We start from the raw sequence: 21,289 nt of genomic DNA, 5'->3' as shown, positions 1-21,289 counted from the left end.
GTTTCTACTTGAAGTTTTCAATCTAAATATGTGAATATAACGAAATAGTTTTTTAATACATCGAGTAATAAAAATTAAATTTTGGTTATGATCTTAATGCACAATAATATACAGAGGAACCTACCAGAAAACGGCGCCATCTATGAACTGATAATTGAAAGCCGTAAAACAATTTGAATAGAACTATTTATTTTTTTCTAGTTAATCGGGTTTAACCAAAAGGTTCGCTTTGTTTTCTTCGCAAATTGGAAAATTTTATCTTATTTACAATGGAAACGTGGAATAATGAAAGCACAGGAGTTAATAATCAACACAGAAAAACTTCAAAAAAAAAATTAACGACTCATCAGAAACATATAGCTGCCAAACGACAAAGGTTCAAAACAAATCACATGAATAAAACAAAAAGGAATGCCTGTGAATATTCAATACAGTCCAAGTTAAAACTAGCTATTGCGACAACAAACTTTCCACAAGAAAAATTAACAAAAACTCTAACAAAACTAATATACAATATTTGGGAGGAAAAATCCAAGCAATCACACAACAAAATATCTCGATACTTAAAAAACTCTACATTTGTCCATGGTTGTCTTGTTTTTCATAATGTTAATAAACGACTGAAAAAATGGCTTGAATCAGTAATTTTGGAATGCAACAATAACCAAAAGTGGCACAAACTAAGGGGTCCTACACTTTGTGTTACATCATACGATAAAGTCAAGTTGATACAAGTAAAAGTAATGATTCCAACTATGGGAAGTGCTGCTGATATAAAGAATAGGCTTAAAGTGCAAAATAAGGAGCTAGATTCCAGGAATTGGACATTTCTTTCTTGTAAAGACCATACTGGCGGTATGACACAATGTGTGTTTGCTATTACCAATAATTATTTGATGAAGTTAAAAGAAAGGAGATTTGTTTTATATTTTGGATTGAGGAAAGTTTATGCATCAATATAAAAGAAAATTGTAAGTAATATTTATTAATAGTATTCATTCCACTGTTACTTTATTTTTTTTACTGTCTTGCACATAGGAATCTAGAATATAATATCTATTTACTTATTAAGTACTAGTTTTTCTTACTGTCTACTTCTAAAGTGAATAAATTGTTATCATGCAACAATTCAACTTTACCATTTTGATGGATCTGTATGTGCTGAAATGAAATTCTTTTCAGGTATACTTGCATTTCAAATAGATCATACCATTTAATATGTTGCATGTATATGGATTCCTAGGTGACTAGAACTTTTAGTAACATAAATATTTAGTATTTCAGTTCTCTTAACAGTTTGACTAATAGTTTTGTAAACAACTGTCACTCAACCTAAACACTTTTAATTCTACCTCAGTCCATTGATTCCTGCTGCATTTTTCTCTATCCCAATGGCTTTAATCAGCAATGAGTTTCTTGTAGGTGTGTGAAGTACAAATTGCTTCCTAAATGAATTAAAAACATTGAATTGTTTACACACGCTGATTTTTGTAACTTATTTATTATAACTGTTGATGTGATTTGATTATTTCACTACTGTAACAAAGTATAGTAGAAAGCTGAAGAATACCTGTAAGTTGCTGTTAATAATTGTTTAATTGTAGCGCTGCACTATGAAAAATTTGAGCCATTAGCTGATCATAAATGGATTTTTTGAAAGTCATGATTTATTTCTTTTTTCAAATGAATCTTATCATAGAAGGTTTTTAGTATAGGCTCTATAGTATATGTCATTTTAAAGTCTATTTTTTAAAACATATAAAAAAACAGCTGCCAACATTTGCCTTTTTAGAAGTTATAACTTTAAAAGTTAGAGTCCACGTCACGCTCGGATATGTTATTTTTGTTTACTGTCTGACGACCACATACATAGTTTAAATATATACAGGCTGAGTTTTTTCCCATGTTTGGTATAGAGACCTTGAAAACTAGCGGAGATAGAGAGACGATTAAATAGGGAAACTAGGGAAAGAATTGCAATTTCATGAACTCAATTTAATGAGCTTTTTGTTTTTTGGATAAAAAGCATGGCTAACTAGATATCTCGAAAATACCGTTTTTTTTGTAATATTTTGTTAGATACCTATGGCTCCAAACGTATCTATCAATTGTTTTCATAGATGGAAGAATAAATGGCTATAATTTATTAATTAATAAAAATATCTATGTCAAGTGGTATATCATTAGAATCATTGAGAAAAGGACTTTTTTATAAAGTCATGGCCAACTATGGTTTCCATTAGAAAAATTACAACTTTGTGTCATAACTCAAAAATTATTACTTAAATAAAAAAATCAGTTAGACTACTTTATTAAGCATGTAATAGCCTACAAATTTTTCCTTTAGACATTTTTCCTAAAATCAATAATAGCGGTGCCATAGGTATCGAACGATATAACAAAAAAACGATTTTTTCGAGATATCAGGTTAGCCATGTATTTCATCCAAAAAACAAAAAGCTCATTAAAGAGTTCATGAAACTGCAATTCTTTCCCTATTTGATCGTCTCTTTAACTCCGCTAGTTTTCGAGATCTCCATGGAAAAAAACTCACCCTGTATATGCAGGCTGTTTCATAATACATGCGCAGGACTTTACGATGTGATAGCTTGTCCAAAAATTTGAAAAAAAGTTTCTATCAACTTACCCTGTAAAATGTACTATTTTCGAGATACAAGGTATTGAAATTTAATTAAAAAAATTGGTTTTTTGGGGATATCTCCGGAACCGTTTATCGTACAGAAAACAGCTTTTGAAAGCATTTTCTACTCATAATAGGCAAAGTTTTGTGCGAAAAAAATTTTTTTAAAGTCATAATTAGTGAAGATTTTGAAGGGGAAGTGGTTGTTTTTCTCCCCAACTTTTACGCCACTGGAAAAAGTACGGTTTTGAGACGCCCATTCGTCGTCCAACTATTGGCAAGCAACCAAACTAAAGTGGACTGGAGCCCCATCATGCATAAAGTACATGTTTTGTCTCACTTGAAGCGGTACCTCTTCCAGCAGTTCCGGCAGTACTTCTTCTAGAAATTGTCGATAATCGGCACCGTTTAATCTGTTCGATAAAAAATGTGGGCCTATCAAATGATCACCGACGATAGCAACCCAAACATTTACGGAAAATTGTTGCTTATAATGGCCTTCTGCAATTTCATGTGGATTTTCTTCTGCCCATATGTGGTTATTGTGAAAATTGAAAATACCATCCTTCGAGAAAGATGCTTCATCGGTAAACAGAACTTCGGTCCCAAACTCAGGATTTTGAGCTATTTTGTCTTGCATCCATGTACAAAAAGCCAATCTTGGCGGAAAATCTCTTAGCAATAAGGCTTGTACTCTTTGGATATGGTAGGGATACAAAAGTTGCCTTTTCAAAATTCTCCAAACCGTCGAGTGAGATAGGTTTAAGTTGTGAGCAATTTTTCTGGTACTTGTGACAGCCTCTTCTACTTGGGGATTTGCAACTTCCATAAGCCGCCCATTATCAGCAGTATTCCTTTTAAAACTCTCATTTTCCCATAGTCGTTGGTGAATGCGTAGAAACAAGTTATGGTGCGGTACTGGGCGATCAGGATGTCTTTCTTGATACAACCGCCTTACTTCTGCCGAATTACCGCACGCCATTCCGTATTACCATGCATTTCGCACATTTCAGCGTTTGTGTAATTCATTTTTAATTTTGTAATACAAGTTTACTTTTTGCAGGTACAAACTAATTGTTATTTTGACAGGAGGTAGCTTTTGTTATAAAATTTAGCCTAGTTATTAAAAATAAATTTATATTTTTTTACATAAACGCTGAAATGTGCGAAATACGTTACGGTTTAGAGAATTTTGAAAAGACAACTTTTGTATCATTTTTTCATTTTTTTTTATTTTGCAATTATGATGTTAATGCTTGCTTTTGTTATTTGTTCTAACGTTTACATAAATTTTTTTTAATTATAAAATAAAATTATATAGATAAATGGTTCCGGAGATATTCGCAAAAAACGATTTTTTTTTATTAAATTTCAACACCCTGTATCTCGAAAATGGTGCATTTTAGAGGGTAAGTTGATAGAAACTTTTTTTTCAAATTTTTGGCCCTGCGCATATATTATGAAACACGCTGTATAATATGACTTTTGTTAGGTTAGATAGTTTATCTACGACTGCTTGGATAAGTCATTATTACCACACTCATTTGAGGTGATTTGAGTTACGTAATGAAGTTCATTGCCGCACTGGTTTCATTACGTAACGCATTTTTAGCCCAATCAGAACAGACTTAATTTATTGAAACGAGCAACAATACAAAAGAAAAAGTGCTACCTATTTAAAGAGAAACAATACTATTTATTATAAACATTAATTGTTATATTTTTACATTTCGAAACACTTATTCCAGATGAGTAAACATGTTGTTGAAACTGACAATTCAAAATTGTCAACAATCATTTCAAAATATTTTTATAAATGTCAAATAGACTTTTTTAATGAAATTGATTTTTTAGTAATTTTTAACAGTCGTAGATAAAATGCTGTATATCACACGTGGGCTAGTGCATAATTACAGTACTCGTGTGATTACATGACTCAGTCTACGACCTCGTCGTGCAATTCTCCACACTCATACAGTAATTATATTTCTAGCCCACTTGTAATATAAATAACTATTAAACTTGGCATACAGAATAATAATAGCGCGAGACATCTTCACAAGATTGAGAATCATACGATTATTAGAATTCTATTAATTGAATCAGTTTATAAACCTGGATCAAAAATTTTGTTTTGTATAGCAAGTGGAGATATGATGGCTCACCCGGACAAAACGAATATAAGTAAGTATTAGCTGGGAAGTCGAATATTATTTGATATATCTGACGCTAATTTTTCGTTACTACATTTCATCACCTGAAAATTATTTTGAACCAAGTCCTTTACGTCTACAAAGCAGTAATTTGGATTTAAACGTTAGCATATAACGTAGCATGTAACTACAGGCTATTTCTAAGGTCATGTTAAGATTAGTGGTATAGTAGACGCCACGAGAGCTGGCAGTAAATCATCGTTTTCCGCTCTTACAAATGCCATACGTAGTAAATTAAAATTCACAAACCGCTATAGAGTAATGTGTGTTAGAAAGAGGTAGCATTAGTTTAATATGTCTGCTGTACAATTCAAATAGCCACCTCGAAAAAGTACGTCTGTTCTTCTAACGGATGTAACTCTAAGGGAATCTGTCAGTGTTTTCACAAGCCGAAAATGAAATAAATTATGAACCACTGTTTAAATAAAACTTACTTAATCCCTTGCGGCCGGTAAATAACCTTTTAAAGTATTTGTTAAATAAATTAATATTAACAATTTTTCGCTGCTTAACCTCTCCTAAATTTGACAATGTGTGACATATAACCTACATTACTAACCTAACATACATTTAAATGTATGTGGTGAAATAATCTAAGTCGCACGTCCATATCTTGATTCATACCATTTTTAAACGTCAAGTCACTGCCAGCTCTCGTGGTTTCTACTATATCAAGTCATATTTCATTTTTGTTGCATGCTCTGTTGTCATGGATACACCAGCCGTATAAGGTCATATTTAGAAGTAGGGGTGATTGAACGAAGACTGGGCCTCAACTAAAAATAGGACCTAGCCTGATACAACGATGCTTCAAAGACAGTTAGATCCGGAGTAGGCACGGGCATCAGTAGACCAAATAGCCAAATTAAATTGCCCCTCAGTTCGGACATAATCATTTTTCAAACAGAAGTTCTTGCTATAAACTTCTGCACCGTTTTGAACCTACAAAAGGGGCAGAAAGGTGCATCTATAAACATTTTCAGACAGTCGGGCCGCCCTAAAAGCAATTCAGGCCTACACGTGTTACTCCGCACTGATCAGAGAGTGTACCAACAACCTGAGAGAACTCGCTAAGGGCAATGATGTTACTCTATGGTGGATTCCAGATCACAGAAACATTGAGGACAATGAGAAGGCGGACAAGCTGGTCAGAGAGGCAGCGAAAACGCCCTTCATTGGACCCAACCCGGTTGCCTACCGACATATAAAGGGACAAGACCTTGGAGCAATACTAAGGTTCATTAAGGACCTACAGTTGCCCTAAACTTTTAGAGGGCTAAAGTTACAATACATCTTATAGGTCGCGGTGACGAGAGAGGCCACTCCCCTTAGCCCGGCAACAATTATATTAATAATAAATAATATCATTGGTAAATACAAGTGCATATAGTAAGATTGTGTTTTAGACATGGTTCAAAATAATTCTCAGGTGACGATTTGTACCAAATTATACCTATCGGATTGATTGATGAAGAAACTGCGTAAAGCATTTTTGTCGGCTAATTTCAATCGACTTCGACGATATTCAAAGCCAAATTAATATTTTGAGTCTATTAGCAATTAGTAAACAGAAAATAATAATACATTGCGCTATGGTTTATCAATGCTAGTTGCTTGAGACGTATGGAGATGATTCTACATATTCCGTATGGGAAAGGTAGATCTTACGAAAGCGGTCAGGTTTTGGTCCCGACACAATTCCGTAAAAAGCTTGGTTTGATAATTGATAAATCAAAGCAAGTAAATGGTAATACAAACAATGAAAATACCTGTGAAATCCGCAGAAATTACCGGTGTCGACGAAATATTTATTAAGGGACTTTATATAATTCAGAATTTAACACCGGGTGTAGATCCAAAAAAATTTGGAGAGTATGCAATGAAACGATAAAAATATATATTAAAACTTACGACTGCTATCAGATGCCACCACAGATGGTGAACGTATCATACGACATTTTGCAATTTTACCTCTTAGACTGTTTATTGGCACGTCGAGCCAATAACGTTTTTCAATCTTTCCCACAAACTTTATTAAAGTACGACGAATACAATTCAAATGGATAGTCCATGAAATGTGTTTAGCTTCTGAACTACTCCCTTCCTGTTGTAAAGCACAATCATCTTTTTGTATAAGATGATAGAGAGCCCCGCACCCATCATACCTCGCGTTAATTCCAGTTAAATAATCCACTAAATCAAGTCAAATTAATCCTTGGCAAGCTGGTCATCAACGTGAAGATAATAGGGAGAAAGTATTACACAACTCCTTACCTGAAGTACGATATACTTCAACATGAAGCGTATGGGGAACAACTTGTCAAGCATATTCCGGATTCAATGGTCCAAGCGACGACTGCCTCCGTAGCCTCTCCTTTATATTCCGCAACTAACTGCTAGACGGATGAGTCTGGCTGGATAGGCCAACTCTTAACAGTAGTCTTGTACGACGACTAATTCTCTGAAAAAGCATAAGATATTGATGATTAAACCATAACTGACCTTAAACCTACTTGCTCATTCCCATGTCTGTGTGACAACATTCTCTTTCTACGGAAACTCGTTGGGCTTTGTCGTTAGATGTCAGTCATTACTCATTACTTATCAATATTCCTACGCAACAATCGGGTCAGCAGTTTGACTCACTGTAGAATTGCAATGGAAAAATAAAATATAATAAATAAATCTGTAGTGAGTAAAAATATTAAATAAGTTATTTGTTGCACATAAATCAAGTTTAGAAAACACTGCGATTTTTAGCATAAAGAAGTGAAGGAATTATGAATTTATATAGAAACTAGTTTTAGAGTCAGCAAGGGTAAATAAATAGAACTCTATATTTCTTTCTATATAATATATACCTAGAGCTTAAATACGTTATGGAATTTAATGTCAAATATCCCATATTTGGTTGTTTCCAATTTGTTAGTACATAATCTCAACATAACATGACACAAATTAACAGTAAAACCTACGAGGTTCTTATACTGAGAGAAAAGTTATGTTAAAAAACTGTCTTTTTAATGTTATATTTAAGCTTCAGAGTTCTACTGATGTTGATTTAAAAGGATGGTAGATATATTGGTTAATAAAACCATCAGGTAACGAAAATAAAACATTTTATTTCCTTAAAAAATACGATATCGCATTCAAAATTATATGTTTACAAAGAGACTAATATATGCAATAATGTAAAACACAGTAGATTATTAATAGATAATCAAAAATATTATGAAAATATTAATATTATGATCCAATTTATACTAATATATGTATTTGATAATATATTAATTAGCAGAACATTTTATTGGTTTGCTTGGTATGCTTTTTGGAACGTATATTAAGTTATAAATATATTCTGTATGACAGAATGCTGCTTAAACTTATTTTAAGCACAAGTAAACACAAGTGTTTGTTCATTAAACTAATGCAACATGTGTAGTGGTCAAATCCATACTTAAATCATGGAAATTTTGAGAACATGGGTTATATTGATAATATTAATGGTAATTTTATTATCAATATTGATAGTTATGTATTGGACATATTTATTAATAATCGCCAAAGCAGGTAAAAAAGATGACCCTACTGTTTGTTTGTCGTAATCGGTTGCTGGTGTCGTTTTGTATTTTATATTAAAAATAGATATTAAAGTTTTGTTTGACATCAGCACTGCATTAAAGTGTAACCAACCGTGTCTCTATATTTATTTTCCATTATGCAACGGCGTTTAAACTAAACTCATTTTAAGAACATTAGCCTGTGAATAGTACACAAATAAGAGATAAATAAGAAATCAAGGAATTATATTAACTACGAAAAACTCTTTGTGCTCATGACAATACGGATATATCGCTACAGTTATATTAAATTTATGCTTAATAGTATTCTGGAGATATTATTTATTAGAATACAATGAAGGTAAAAAAGAGAATCATTTTTGTTGCCTCTATTTACTTACAATTAGTGAAAATATTTACTTTTATCTTTCTTTTGGGACTATCAAGTATTTTTAGCGTTGTTTAAACCGATTGAGATTCAAATATAAATTGATTTTGTTTATAGACAACTAAACAAAAAAGAGAAATAAAAAAAGGTGTGTTAAACTGTTAAAAGGTGTTTCAAAACGCCTCTAGAATGGCGTGGTTCTCGATATTTGTCGTTATATTCATTACTTTACTGCTAGCATTTCTGTTTTGGTGTTGTGAAGATGAAGAAAGTAACATCTAAATTTCCGTTAATTTATGTGATAGTTTAAATTATCTGCGTTTATTTTTCAGGTGAATGTGGTGATGAAGGACAAGAAGGATCTCGAAATCGTGCTCCAAAAAGAACCCAACAACCATCTACTTTAGGAAGAACTATTAATTATACTTCTGGAACGTCTTATCCACTCCAAACATTTCAAACTGAACAAGTACGACAAACTCAATCGTCTATTTTAGGAAGAAATAATAGTTATAGTTCTGGTCCACCTTATCCACTTCGACCTTTACACCCGGAACCACTGCAACAAACTCAAACATCTTCATCAGGAAGAGCACCCTATCCAATTGTACCTTTACACCCAATGGCAAGTAATGATAATAATAATAGTTCTGCCATTGGGTGTGTTATTCCATCTGCCTCAGGTAATTAGTGTTATTTATAGTTATTTTTTTAAACTTTATGCCAAATCAAAGAAGTTTTCTTATTCATTTTTAACCTAATATCACATAAAAACATTAATCTATTAAACAATTTATTAAGAAAATATTAACCTAACGTATAGTACTATATCTTTACAGAGTATATATCTTTACCAAGTTTATAAACTTGTACTATTTACAGTAAACTTGTGACTATTGCCGCTGATAATCGATTTGCTATTACTAATTGAGCTTATAAAAGTTAAAAAATACCTAGACTGTTAAATTAGACAAAAATAATTCAATTAATTAACGTTACAGCTTTAGTTGTTATTCAATGCTAGATTGTTGCATATTTTTATTGCACTAAAAGTAGGTTAGGTCTGAAAATAGTTAGTTTTACACAAGTTTTGTTCACTTAGGATTCGAGTTTTAGAGTTTTACTACAATATCTATTGGGATTTGAAACGGTTATGTTTGTTTGGGATTATTCTTGTTATCGTCATAAAACCCTTTCTTCTAGTATTCGAATGATGTCAGTATTATTTGAAATAAATTAAAATTTCAGTTTCTACTAGGTGACACAAAATGTATCACCTATTTTATTTGACTACTTGAGTATTAAACAATTCGCCGTGTGGCTCGACTTGTACATACTAGATCAACGCTAGATCAGAAACCACCTGGGTTGTCTCAAAAAATCCGGTCACTTGAGAACATCCAAGTTTTTAGAGATAGTGTCGAGGAGGAGTCATCAACATGGACGCGAAAACGCGCAACGCAGTAGTCCATTTCTCGGCGGTGTCTTCAAAGAATTTTCGAACAACATGATTCAAGAACTGGTGCCGATCGCCAAACTGATATGGCATACAGTAAGAGGTAAGAGGTTGTTGCAGCTGAATAACGAAGCGCCAGATTTTTTTTAGAAATTGATGATGAGATATGGGGCGTATTTCCACCGCTCTGGACATGTAAAGAAACAAAATACCCAGTTTTGAGCAACCAGTAATAATCGTGTTCTCTATGAGACACCACTCTATAGTCAAAAAGAGTATGGTGAAGAAGACAATGGAAACTCGGTAACTGTCACAGACGAACGGTGCCGAGTCATGGTGAACGACTTCTTAATACCGAAACCGTTTGAGTTGAATTTCTAGGATTTGTGTTTCTATCAAAACGGTACCATGGTGGTTGGAATCGTCAGGAATAACTATGTTAAGAGAAGTGGGTTTTCGAAAGATTTCAAAATTAAAGTTTTGATGCTCTCTATCAATAGTTAAATCAAGAAAATTAAGTTTCTTATCACACCACTGTAACAGCCACAAACTTGCTGCATTCCGCTCATACATTGATCGCGTCTTTTCATACCCCATTAGCAATACATCCAGATTTAAAGAACTTAATTTTATCTTCAAACCTTCATCTAAATATGGATTTCCCAAAGGAATCATTGATAACATTCTGTACAGAAATATTATTAAACACGATCCTCTATATACGCCAACAATAAATTCCAATAATATTTTCAAGTCACTCACTTACAACAGAATTAACTGTAAAATTAAACATCTTTTACAACAATATAACGTAAACATAAGTTTCAAAGGCAATAATCAGCTTATTGACATTTTTTCGAATTACAAACAGATTGAGAAAGATTGTAACAATAGTGGTGTTTATTCTATAAAGTGTAAGAATTGTCAAGCTATTTACATCGGTCAGACTGGTAGGAAATTACACACAAGAATGCAAGAACACAAAAATAGGCTATCATCTAACGTTTTTAAACACCACATCGAAACAGGTCATATTATTGACTATGACAACGTTAAATTAATTCATAAATGTGATAAGGGTCTTAAACTTCACTTATTGGAAAGACTAGAAATTGATAAAGAGAAAAAAAATATGAATTCCAACCTACTTAATGATCAAAGTAATGATGATTTCTATAAACCGTTGTTTTCTTTTCTTAAATATTAATAATTTTTTGATGATGTTTATATTCTTTTTAATTTTGGTTACATGAATACCGATTTTTATTCGTCAATATTTCTTGTTTGACCGCTTCATTGTGTTTCTTCTCGTGTTGTTTGACAGACATTTTTCCTTTCTTATTTTGGTCGTTCGTTCTATAATTTTATTTTGTTTAAAAGTGGTTTATTTTTAAAATACTTTATAAGTATTTTTGATTGTGATTATGTGTTGAACGTGTTTATTCTTTGATGTATTTTACCTTTTTACACCTTTGACTGTAAGTAGTGCTTTAATTTACTTTAACGTTTTAATATATTTGTTGCTTATGTTTATAGATTTGGCTGATGATGACGAAAGTCGAAACATGTACCATGTACATTTAAACATATTTTAAAAAGAAAAAATTTTAAAATAAATTGAGACTTTGAGGCCCATTTGGTTTTTATAATTGTTTATATTCTAATACTATAATAGTCTCATATGGATTTCTTACAATTTATATTTTATTTATTATCGAGTATGGCTATGTGTAGGGGAGATTTAAACACTTCCGTTTCTTAGAGTAATATATTGGCATCTCTATTAATATATAAATGAAAACAATGGTTTCTGTATAATAGTTGAACTAAGTACCTCCAAAAATTCTTGTGTTAAAGTTCACACTTATTAGTAACTTGGGTTGGATTAAAAAAATTCTATGAATACCGAAACAAATATTTTTGCTGTTACACCAGTATTTAAAAATTATCGAGAATTCCGGAATTATCGGAAATTGATACTACAAACACCAGTATTTTATCCATATTTGCAAAATTACAACAATAACTGAATTAGAATAAACATACAGTGTGTCCGTAAAGTAACGGATATAGACGATAAAATCATTATAAACGGTTTATAGGTATATCCTTGAAACGGGTCTAAAGATTTAAATTTTTTGGTGTAGATTTCAATTTTTTTCGCCATTTTTAAACGAGTTATGACGTCAACGATTTTTTTCAAATGGCAATCCTTTTTTATTACGGAATATGAAACAGGATTTTTTTCTGAATCTAAAATTTTCGAGAAAAATTACTTTAAAGATTAACTTCTTCAAATTTGCTTGACATAATAAAAATAGCAGTGGCCATGAGTAACTATTAGTAATTATGTTAGACAGGTAAGGTTTCCTCAAAAAGTAAGAACTGAGGACAGTATCCCGTACTATTTTGCTCCACACATTGATGCTTTGCGGATATTGGGTGTGCGACTTTCTTGCCCAATGTGGATTTTGTGTAGCCCAATACCGACAATTTTGTCTATTTACATGTCCACTCAATGTGAATGTTCCCTCGTCGGAAAAAATATGTTTTTGACAAAGTCCTCGTCATCGTAACAAAATTGTTGTTGGAAAGACTACGACTCATTGCTCGTGAATGAGGTTTACTTTATAGAAATAATATTTTGCGGTTTTTAAAATTTCATGAACCGTTGATTTATTAATGTCCAAATGCGTCCCAATACCCGTGACAGTAACATAAGGGTTTCCTTGCCCCTTTGCCTTGCAGTCAAAAGAATATCGATGACGTCATAACTCTTTAAAAAATGGCGGAAAAAATTGAAATTTACACCAAAAAATTGTAAAAAATTTAAATCTTTAGGATCTTAAGGATTTTTTCATAAATTGTTTATAATGATTTTATTGCCTATATCCGCTACTTTACGGACACACTGTATAATATCTATATGATTTTCTAAGGCAAAACTTTAACAGCCTGTGTATTATGTTCCAATGGATTCCCCACAAAAAATCTGTACATTTGACTATGAACGTTAATTAAAAAAAATAATTATTTTCACAATCGAACTTTTTTCATCATCAAATACACTTTAAAACGGGGTGTAGATTAAATACAAGTGTAGATAAGTTTCGGGGAAATTGAAAAAAAGTCTGCGATGCAAACAAAATATACATTAAATTTTAGCCATATCTGCAATAAAATATAACAAACAATTACAAGTGTTCCAAGATTAAATGGTCATGAAACTATTACGTCATATATAATGGAGCAAAATAAATCAATTGAACATAATTTATCTATTACTCGTTTAAATTTTTTAAACGTGAACTTTAAACGTAACTGATTATTCGAAAAAGCAATTAATTACAATCATTTATGTAATTAATTAATATTAAAGGAATAATATTGGACTAGTTGGACAATGCGTCACCATCAAATCATTTTAATGGTAACAGAATCGAGACGATTTGAATTACTTATAAGAAATTGTAAAGAATCAAAAATGCTCTGCTTTGTTAAAGAAAAATTCAGTAGTCAGTAATATACCGAAGTTGTGTTTGTGATATTCTAAATTAATTAAAATGTTGTTACTACCAAATCTAAAATAGGCATTATCACGTAATTAAACGAAAATTATCCGGAAAGATTATCTTTAAATCCATTTGCTTTTTTCATTTGGCGTGCTATGAAAGCTAAAATTTATCAAACAAGAATCGATGCAGTAGAGCAGTTGTGAAGACGTGTTTAGAATACAGCAAACTCTTTACAGTGACAATTTTAAAGCGATATTGTTTACGTGACCGTATTGGCTTTATTGTTGTCTTTACTCTTGTTATTGTTATTTCTAATAAAATATATAGACTTCTATTCGATTAATTGAGTCCCATGGCTACTAGTTTACAGCAGCCACTAAAATTTTACTTTTGAAAAGACGGAAAATTACGAGGAATCACGAAATAGCGAAATATTAATTCACTTATCTCCGTTCACAAAACAAAAAGCTTCTCTAGGTCCTGATAAAATCTCAATTTGGATTTCAGTCTGAAGGTTGATTTCATTTGAAGGTCTGTCGGCAGGATCATGATGTTCTTGCGTCGGGAAATAATCGGAATTAGTTTGTAGGTTTGAAACTTTCATGTGAATGGAAGCGGTGCAATACCTTCTGGAGTTATTCAAGGAACTTGATGGTGGTAAAACTGAATATACACCATTGGGAGAGAGATATAAGTTCAGCAATGAAGTCTTTCGTATTCCTGTTTTTGGCGCACGAAGGGTTCTTCCCAATTTGCACTGAACATAATATCTTCGAGATAAATCGGCGCAATTTTCAGTAGGCATCTTGGTGAAACATCTTGAGAGATAAGTCTTTGTTATAACAATATGACGTGGACTTTATACGGATCAAGAGTGGTAAATACGGTCATATCCATCGATTAGCCAACCATAGAAATCTGCCTATACTAATATAGGCAGATCATAGGCCATGATGGTCATAGGCCATCATAGGCTGATTGTGAGATGTTTTCCATATTCTAGAAAGTCTTTGCTTAGCGGAAGTTTCTCTCGATTTTTCTTAAATACTATCATAATCGGTGAAGAATATTCGGATCGACTCTCGTCAATGTCCCACACCAACTTTTATTTGCCTCTAAATATCTATATGATGGATGTTGGAATAACTTCGCCTTCTTGATGACTTCGAGTTAATGCTCGGTTGAAACAGTAATGAAGATATAGCGATATCTGTAAAATAAACTCTATAATTGCCGGGCGTTCTTCATGGTACCATTATTATTATTATTATTGCTGCCGGGCTGTGGAGAGCAGCCCCTCTCGTCATCGCAACCTGAGATCTATTGTAACTTAAACCCTCCAAAGATTTAAGGCAAAACGAAGTCCTTGATGAACCATAGTATTGCTCTAAGGTTTTGTTAGGCTAGGGCTCCTCTTTTTAGTTGAGGCTAAACCTAAAAGACTTGGTTCAAAATAATTCTCAGGTGATGAAATGTAGTAATGAACAAACCTTCTTGTAACCTTCTTCCCAAACAAGTCCGAAGTATTTTTTTAGTTAAAAATACCTATCCAACACTCAGTAATAAAAAAGAAAATCAATGACGCGTTAAAATACCAAACCAGATGCTTATGTTACAAACATTATTTTCAAGAAATGAACACTGCTGCATTTAAAAATTTAACAAACGACACAATTCTATTATACAATCAATTATATAATTGGTATTATATGCCTATGGCAGTGCATAAAATTCCTGTGCATAGCCACTTAATAATAAAATCATTCAAGTATCCAGATTGGCCTGCTTTAAGAGAAGATACGCAAGAATCTCGGAATAAAGACCTTAGAAGGTATAGAGAAAACTTTTCCAGAAAAATGTCAAGAATAGAAACATTTTCAAGAAACAATAATAGAGACATTTTAAACCGACTATTAATATCTTCAGGCCCAATTATAACATCATTTCATAGCAATAAATCAAGGAATAATACAGATTTTTCTGAAGAACTTATAAGCCTTTTCTGTTTTGAAAATGATGAAGAAAGAAATAATTTTTTATCGTCAATTGCAACTAATATAGAAATTGTAAAACACAGTGAGGACCAAGAAAAATAAATATAGGTATAAAAAAAATTTTAAAACAGTATGTTAAAATACTAAACTTGCTTATGGGTTAAAACATAATTTGTGGTTATCATTACATTATTAAACATTTGTCACAAATTAACACAGAAACAGAGAGAATAGCGTAGTTTACTCTATTATTGCAAATAAAATAGTAACAGTATTTTTTAACTGCTATTTTTTCGGAGACAACTACATGAAAAATACTCAGAAGTTACGTAGAATCCATAAATGCAACAAAAAAATGGGGGTTCCTATTTTAAAATATTAACATATGGTTATCTCAATTTTGGGACCCTGTACATTTCAATTGTATCTCAAAAAATGCGCGTTAAAAAATACAGCATAGATATTCAAGAATTTTTTTCTGGAAGTATATCCCTCAAATTTTTATCGAATTGATTTCATACTTTGTGTACACAGTGTATACAGGTATCTCACGTAACTGGTTCATTAGAACTTTTTTAGGGTCCACTATTTGTACAGTTTTGATATTTTGGTAGCATGGGTTGTTCATTCGGAACTTTCGATCTAAAATATTTTCAAGATGGCTGCCACTTCCGGTCTACCGGAAGTAGACCATAACTTCGTTATTTTAAATGGAATGCTACAGTTTTTATTACACCTTTTAATTGTCTTTAATTGTTTTTTAATAGTCAACATATTTTTTTATGTACAATTAAAAAGTGTAATAAAAACTGTAGCATTCCATTTAAAATAACGAAGTTATGGTCTACTTCCGGTAGATCGGAAGTGGCAGCCATCTTGAAAATGTTTGAGATTGAAAGTTCCGAATGAACAACGTATACTACCAAAATTTCAAACCTGTATGAATAGTGGAACCTAGTTTTAACGAACCAGTTACGTGAGACATCCTGTATATATTATAGTATATAAGTACCGTCTTTTTCCGAAAATAAGACACTGTCTTACTTTCTTTTTTGGTCCAAAATACGCGCTAGGGCTTATTTTCGGGGGAGGGCAAAAATAAAAGTATATTTATATATTTTTATTTAATATTTATTTTACACAGAATACAGAAATTTAAATTTATTCAATTACAGTCATGTCATCTTCTTCTGGAACATCGTCATAAATAAAATTCTGAATTATATTCTGATTTTCTTCCAAATCCATTTCCTGTTGAATCATTGGTCCGAATCTCTCATGTCTTACGATATAGCTATCTCGTTAAATGAATACTTCTTGTCTAAGTAGCCTGTTCGTAGTGCATTGGAAACATCATTATCAGTTATTTTGTCCCATGAATTTTTTACCCAATTCACAACTTCTTGTAAGCCTGGTTTTACAAAATTACATCGATGATTTCTCAACATTCTACAACCAGTCATTCCTGCCGGAATCATTATTTGATCAATCTTTCTCTCAGCAAGAAAGTTTTTCATGTCTTTAGCGCGGTGAGTACTGGCTGAATCCCAAACTAGTAAACATCTATTCTGACCCCTCAACAGTGGTGGCAGCATAAAATCAACCCACTTTCTTATAACTGCTTGGGTACACAAGGCTTTTTCACTTTCAATGACATAAATTCCTGAAACACGTTGAATCTGAGCTTTTTTACCTTTAGTGATTAAAAATGGCGATACTTTCTTGCCATCTAGACGAATAGCCAAAATACAGGTAACACGTGCGCTATCGTAACCGGTAGAAGGAACGTAAATTGACGAAGAAGCCTTGTGGTGAACTGTCGTTTGAGCTCCTTGGCCTAGGAATACCACGGTCTCATCCATAGCAATCATGTTGGAGAGTTGGTATTTCGAAAAATCGATGCCATCAACAAAAAGCTTAAACGCAAGTGCACGCTTAACAACTTCATTGTCTTCTAGCTTAAACAATGTTGTTCATCTCCTTAGAGACAGTTCATATCGTTTAAGGAAGTTGTCCAACCAGTGTGACGATGCTTTCAATTCTTCTGTGGATATATCAAATTCAATTGCTGTTTCAAGAGCAAATTTTTGAATATCAGCCCTGCGCACAACCAAAGCCATTGCTCTCCTGCCTGCAATCCATTCCCAGATGCAATCTTCCAACTCAGAAAATAACGACTGCCGACCTGATCCAACTCTGCGTTTTTTCTCATTTCCTTGGTCCACCAGTTGACACAGGTAATCGTAGTCTGCACGCCATTTACGAACCATACGGAGATCCAGCATCTTCTGTTTACAGAATTACACCCCTGGAGTCTTCCACGATTCCCTTTTTGTACTCGACGGAATAGCTCTTTTGTTTTGTACTCATTTTAACTGGGGTTATAAAAATATTCACTATATTTTTAAATAAAATTACGTATGATTAAATAATCAGACTTACAAGACTGAAATTATTTACGTTGAACACCGTATACCCTCTGTTCCGTAGTGTGAACAGTGTGGACCTTCGATGGTGCGTACAAGTGCATTGTGCCTCTCTGTCAGGGTTTTTACTTATATACCACTCGGGGAAATCCCTTATTTTGTACTTTAAAGCACATTCAATAGCTGTGTTTGGTACACTTGCTATAAATACTCCTAGTGTAGCAAGTGTAGTGCAGTTGACAACTCTCAGTTTTCAACACATTTTCAAAGTGCATAAGTGTAACAATTTTAGGTGTTTGGTAAAACGGATTATTATGACAGTTATAGGTTATGTAATCTTTATTATTTTTGTAGGAAGTTGAATAATTTATTATTGATCAAAGAATCAAGATGAATAAATCAAAAAAAGGAAATGTTGCCTGTAGTTTTCCCCCTTCATCATAAATTATTTTTACATTTAACTGTCTTTCAATTTTAGCCATTATATTTAACCGGAGAACTTCCTATTGGGTTTTTAATTTTAATTGAATAGAACGTTTTCTACAAATCAAACTGTTATTTATTGTTTTTACTAGCTTACAATATTTTATTTTTGTTTAAATAAATCTAACTTTGACACTTTCAAAAAACTAAATACGTCTTAAAGGTTATGTCGACTTACACTACACTTCCTACACTTGCCGGCGAGTCGGTGTGAAAAGTGTCTGCACTTTTAAAACTCAATCGCTTACCAAACGCGGCGGCACTATCTACACTTGTTTGCACCAGTCTACCAAACACTATTTTTAAGAAAAAGTGTGCACTGGTGTACGTTAGTGCAAGATACCAAACAAAGCTAATATATCGTGTGTTTTAGAAGATTAATGCACTCCAATAATATACAACCAATCAGAGTAACGATCGTTTAAAATTTCGACCAATAACGTGATTTTCTAAGTGGATAAAAGTTACCTAGGTTTTTCAACTGAATAAATCACACGTGATATTTTATAACTGATAAAAACGCGACTACCATATATATACTTTTGTTTACCTGTCACATTTTTGACAACTATAATTAAGTAAAAATAGTTTATAAATAATTAAAAATTCGATAAATTGTGCAATTGTCGTGTATTAATCTCCCTAAAATACGCTCGAGCTTGATTTTAAATCAGGATAATTTTATTTTTAATTCACTCAAGTTTTGTTACCCTTTGGAAATAACTCTCAATCAAAATCAAAAGATAAAATCGCTCCAGCTAAAGCTGTCGCGATTTTATCATACTTTTGATTTCGAGTTATTTCCATGGTAACAAAACTTATAAAATAAAATTATCCGATTAAAAGCCAAGCTCTTGTGTATTTACCCCCGATTAATGCACTCCAATAATATACAACCAATCAGAGTAATGATCTTTTAATATTTCGACCAATAACGTGATTTTTTAAGTGGATAAAAGTTACCTAGGTTTTTCAACTGAATAAATCACACGTGATATTTTATAACTGATTAAAACGCGACTACCATATATATACTTTTGTTTACCTGTCACATTTTTGACAACTATAATTAAGTCAAAAATAGTTAATAAATAATTAAAAATTGTCGATAAATTGTGCAATTGTCGTGTATTAATCTCCCTAAAATACGCTCGAGCTTGATTTTAAATCAGGATAATTTTATTTTTAATTCACTCAAGTTTTGTTACCCTTTGGAAATAACTCTCAATCAAAATCAAAAGATAAAATCGCTCCAGCTAAAGCTGTCGCGATTTTATCATGCTTTTGATTTCGAGTTATTTCCATGGTAACAAAACTTTCGTGTAAAAATAAAATTATCCGATTAAAAGTCAAGCTCTTGTGTATTTACCCCCGAAAAATTGTACAATTGGTTTCTTAAAGAAAGAGAAAAGAATTTACGAAAGGAAAGCTAAACATATTATTACTTATACTTAATAAATCCACAGCATTTTTTAACGAATTCTTTTTGTCACATTATTTTAACTAGGGCTTATTTTCGGAGGATGTCTTATTTTCGTAAAAAGACGGTATATATTACTTATTGTTAGGGTACGTGAAATAAATGTACCATGTTTTCGGAGTTACATTAGCTTAAACATCCAACCCAACCCACAACAAAAGCTCTGTTTCGCTTTTATTTTCAAATATTCGTTTCAAAATCCTAAATTTTGTTTTAAGCACTTTTTATAGATGAAATAAATCCTAGCTAACCATTAAGGAGATATTATAATGGTATTAAACATTTTCAACTTCATTTAGTTGTAATTAGATTTTTGGCCAGATATTCATAACTTCCTAACACTGTGGGGCGCTCCGACTGCCCATAAGGATCTTTATCGATGCATCTTGCTATTCCATTATAAAATTTAAATCTTTAGATCTGTTTTAGGGATTTTTCCATGAATCTGCTTTACGGAAGCACTGTATAAAGCTTGTTCACACAAACCTGCCAAATCGTTTCTGACCGGTTTCAAACTCGAAATTCTATTCGCACATATCAAATGATGCAAGTAATAAATTACAAACTGTCCTACGAACAAACCTATAGTAATTTCATTAAACATTCATAAAACATAATATTTAGCTAATTTTGTATTGAATAAAGTGTTTTTGATACGTGAATATGAGGTTCACTAGTTCTGAGTAAAACAAATTAACGCAATCCCCTTTAATAAAGATTACATTATTTGTAGATAAGATTTAAAAGCATTTACGTGAATCATACGATTAATTAGAATGTTAAAAGGAAACTATAATGCTCTATAATATAATATCCTAAAACCTATTATATTTATTGATTTGTTGTTTAGGATCTCAAGTACCGCCTGGATCATTACAAACACCTCCGCCATCATACGAAGCAGCTACATCAGATCGTTTTTAATAAACCACCTTATAAATAATCTTTAAGTTATTGTTAGTTTTTATAAGTAATGTTAACTTTATGGTTAATAAGAATTTACAATTTTATTTTTGAATGTTAATTTCTTGGTTATTTATAATATTATATTATTCAGGGATTTATTCAGGAATATATTTTTAATTTACATAAATAAAACATTAATTAAAACTTTTTGATTCAAAAACATGATA

The 21,289-nt window shown here is 32.1% G+C and overlaps 1 protein-coding gene and 1 long non-coding RNA gene across 5 annotated transcripts; both read left to right on the top strand.

Moving 5' to 3' along the window:
* The first annotated feature begins 186 nt into the window (after window positions 1-186).
* On the top strand, window positions 187-21,282 carry LOC111416556 (uncharacterized). 4 transcript variants are annotated; one of them, XR_002706561.2, is made up of 3 exons: window positions 187-971; window positions 9,135-9,485; window positions 21,007-21,282. XR_002706561.2 is itself a non-coding variant. In XM_023048615.2 (3 exons), exons 1-3 carry the CDS (start codon window positions 8,336-8,338, stop codon window positions 21,078-21,080), a joined length of 450 nt encoding a protein of 149 aa, XP_022904383.2. In that variant the 5' UTR covers window positions 8,239-8,335; the 3' UTR covers window positions 21,081-21,282. The 4 variants fall into 4 exon arrangements, 2 of the variants coding, with proteins under 2 accessions (XP_022904383.2, XP_071053284.1); XM_023048615.2 differs by lacking the exon at window positions 187-971 and adding an exon at window positions 8,239-8,360; XM_071197183.1 differs by lacking the exon at window positions 187-971 and adding an exon at window positions 8,239-8,424.
* Window positions 9,496-15,248, top strand: LOC139430344 (uncharacterized). The gene is made up of 2 exons (XR_011640830.1): window positions 9,496-10,354; window positions 10,398-15,248. It is a non-coding gene; the product is annotated as an uncharacterized lncRNA (long non-coding RNA).
* Window positions 21,283-21,289: the final 7 nt, after the last annotated feature.

This window comes from Onthophagus taurus, chromosome 7 (genome assembly GCF_036711975.1).
Source record: "Onthophagus taurus isolate NC chromosome 7, IU_Otau_3.0, whole genome shotgun sequence".
Taxonomy (NCBI): domain Eukaryota; kingdom Metazoa; phylum Arthropoda; class Insecta; order Coleoptera; family Scarabaeidae; genus Onthophagus; species Onthophagus taurus.
The sequence above is the reverse complement of the archived record's forward strand: the minus strand, read 5'-3'. Positions and strand labels throughout refer to the sequence as shown.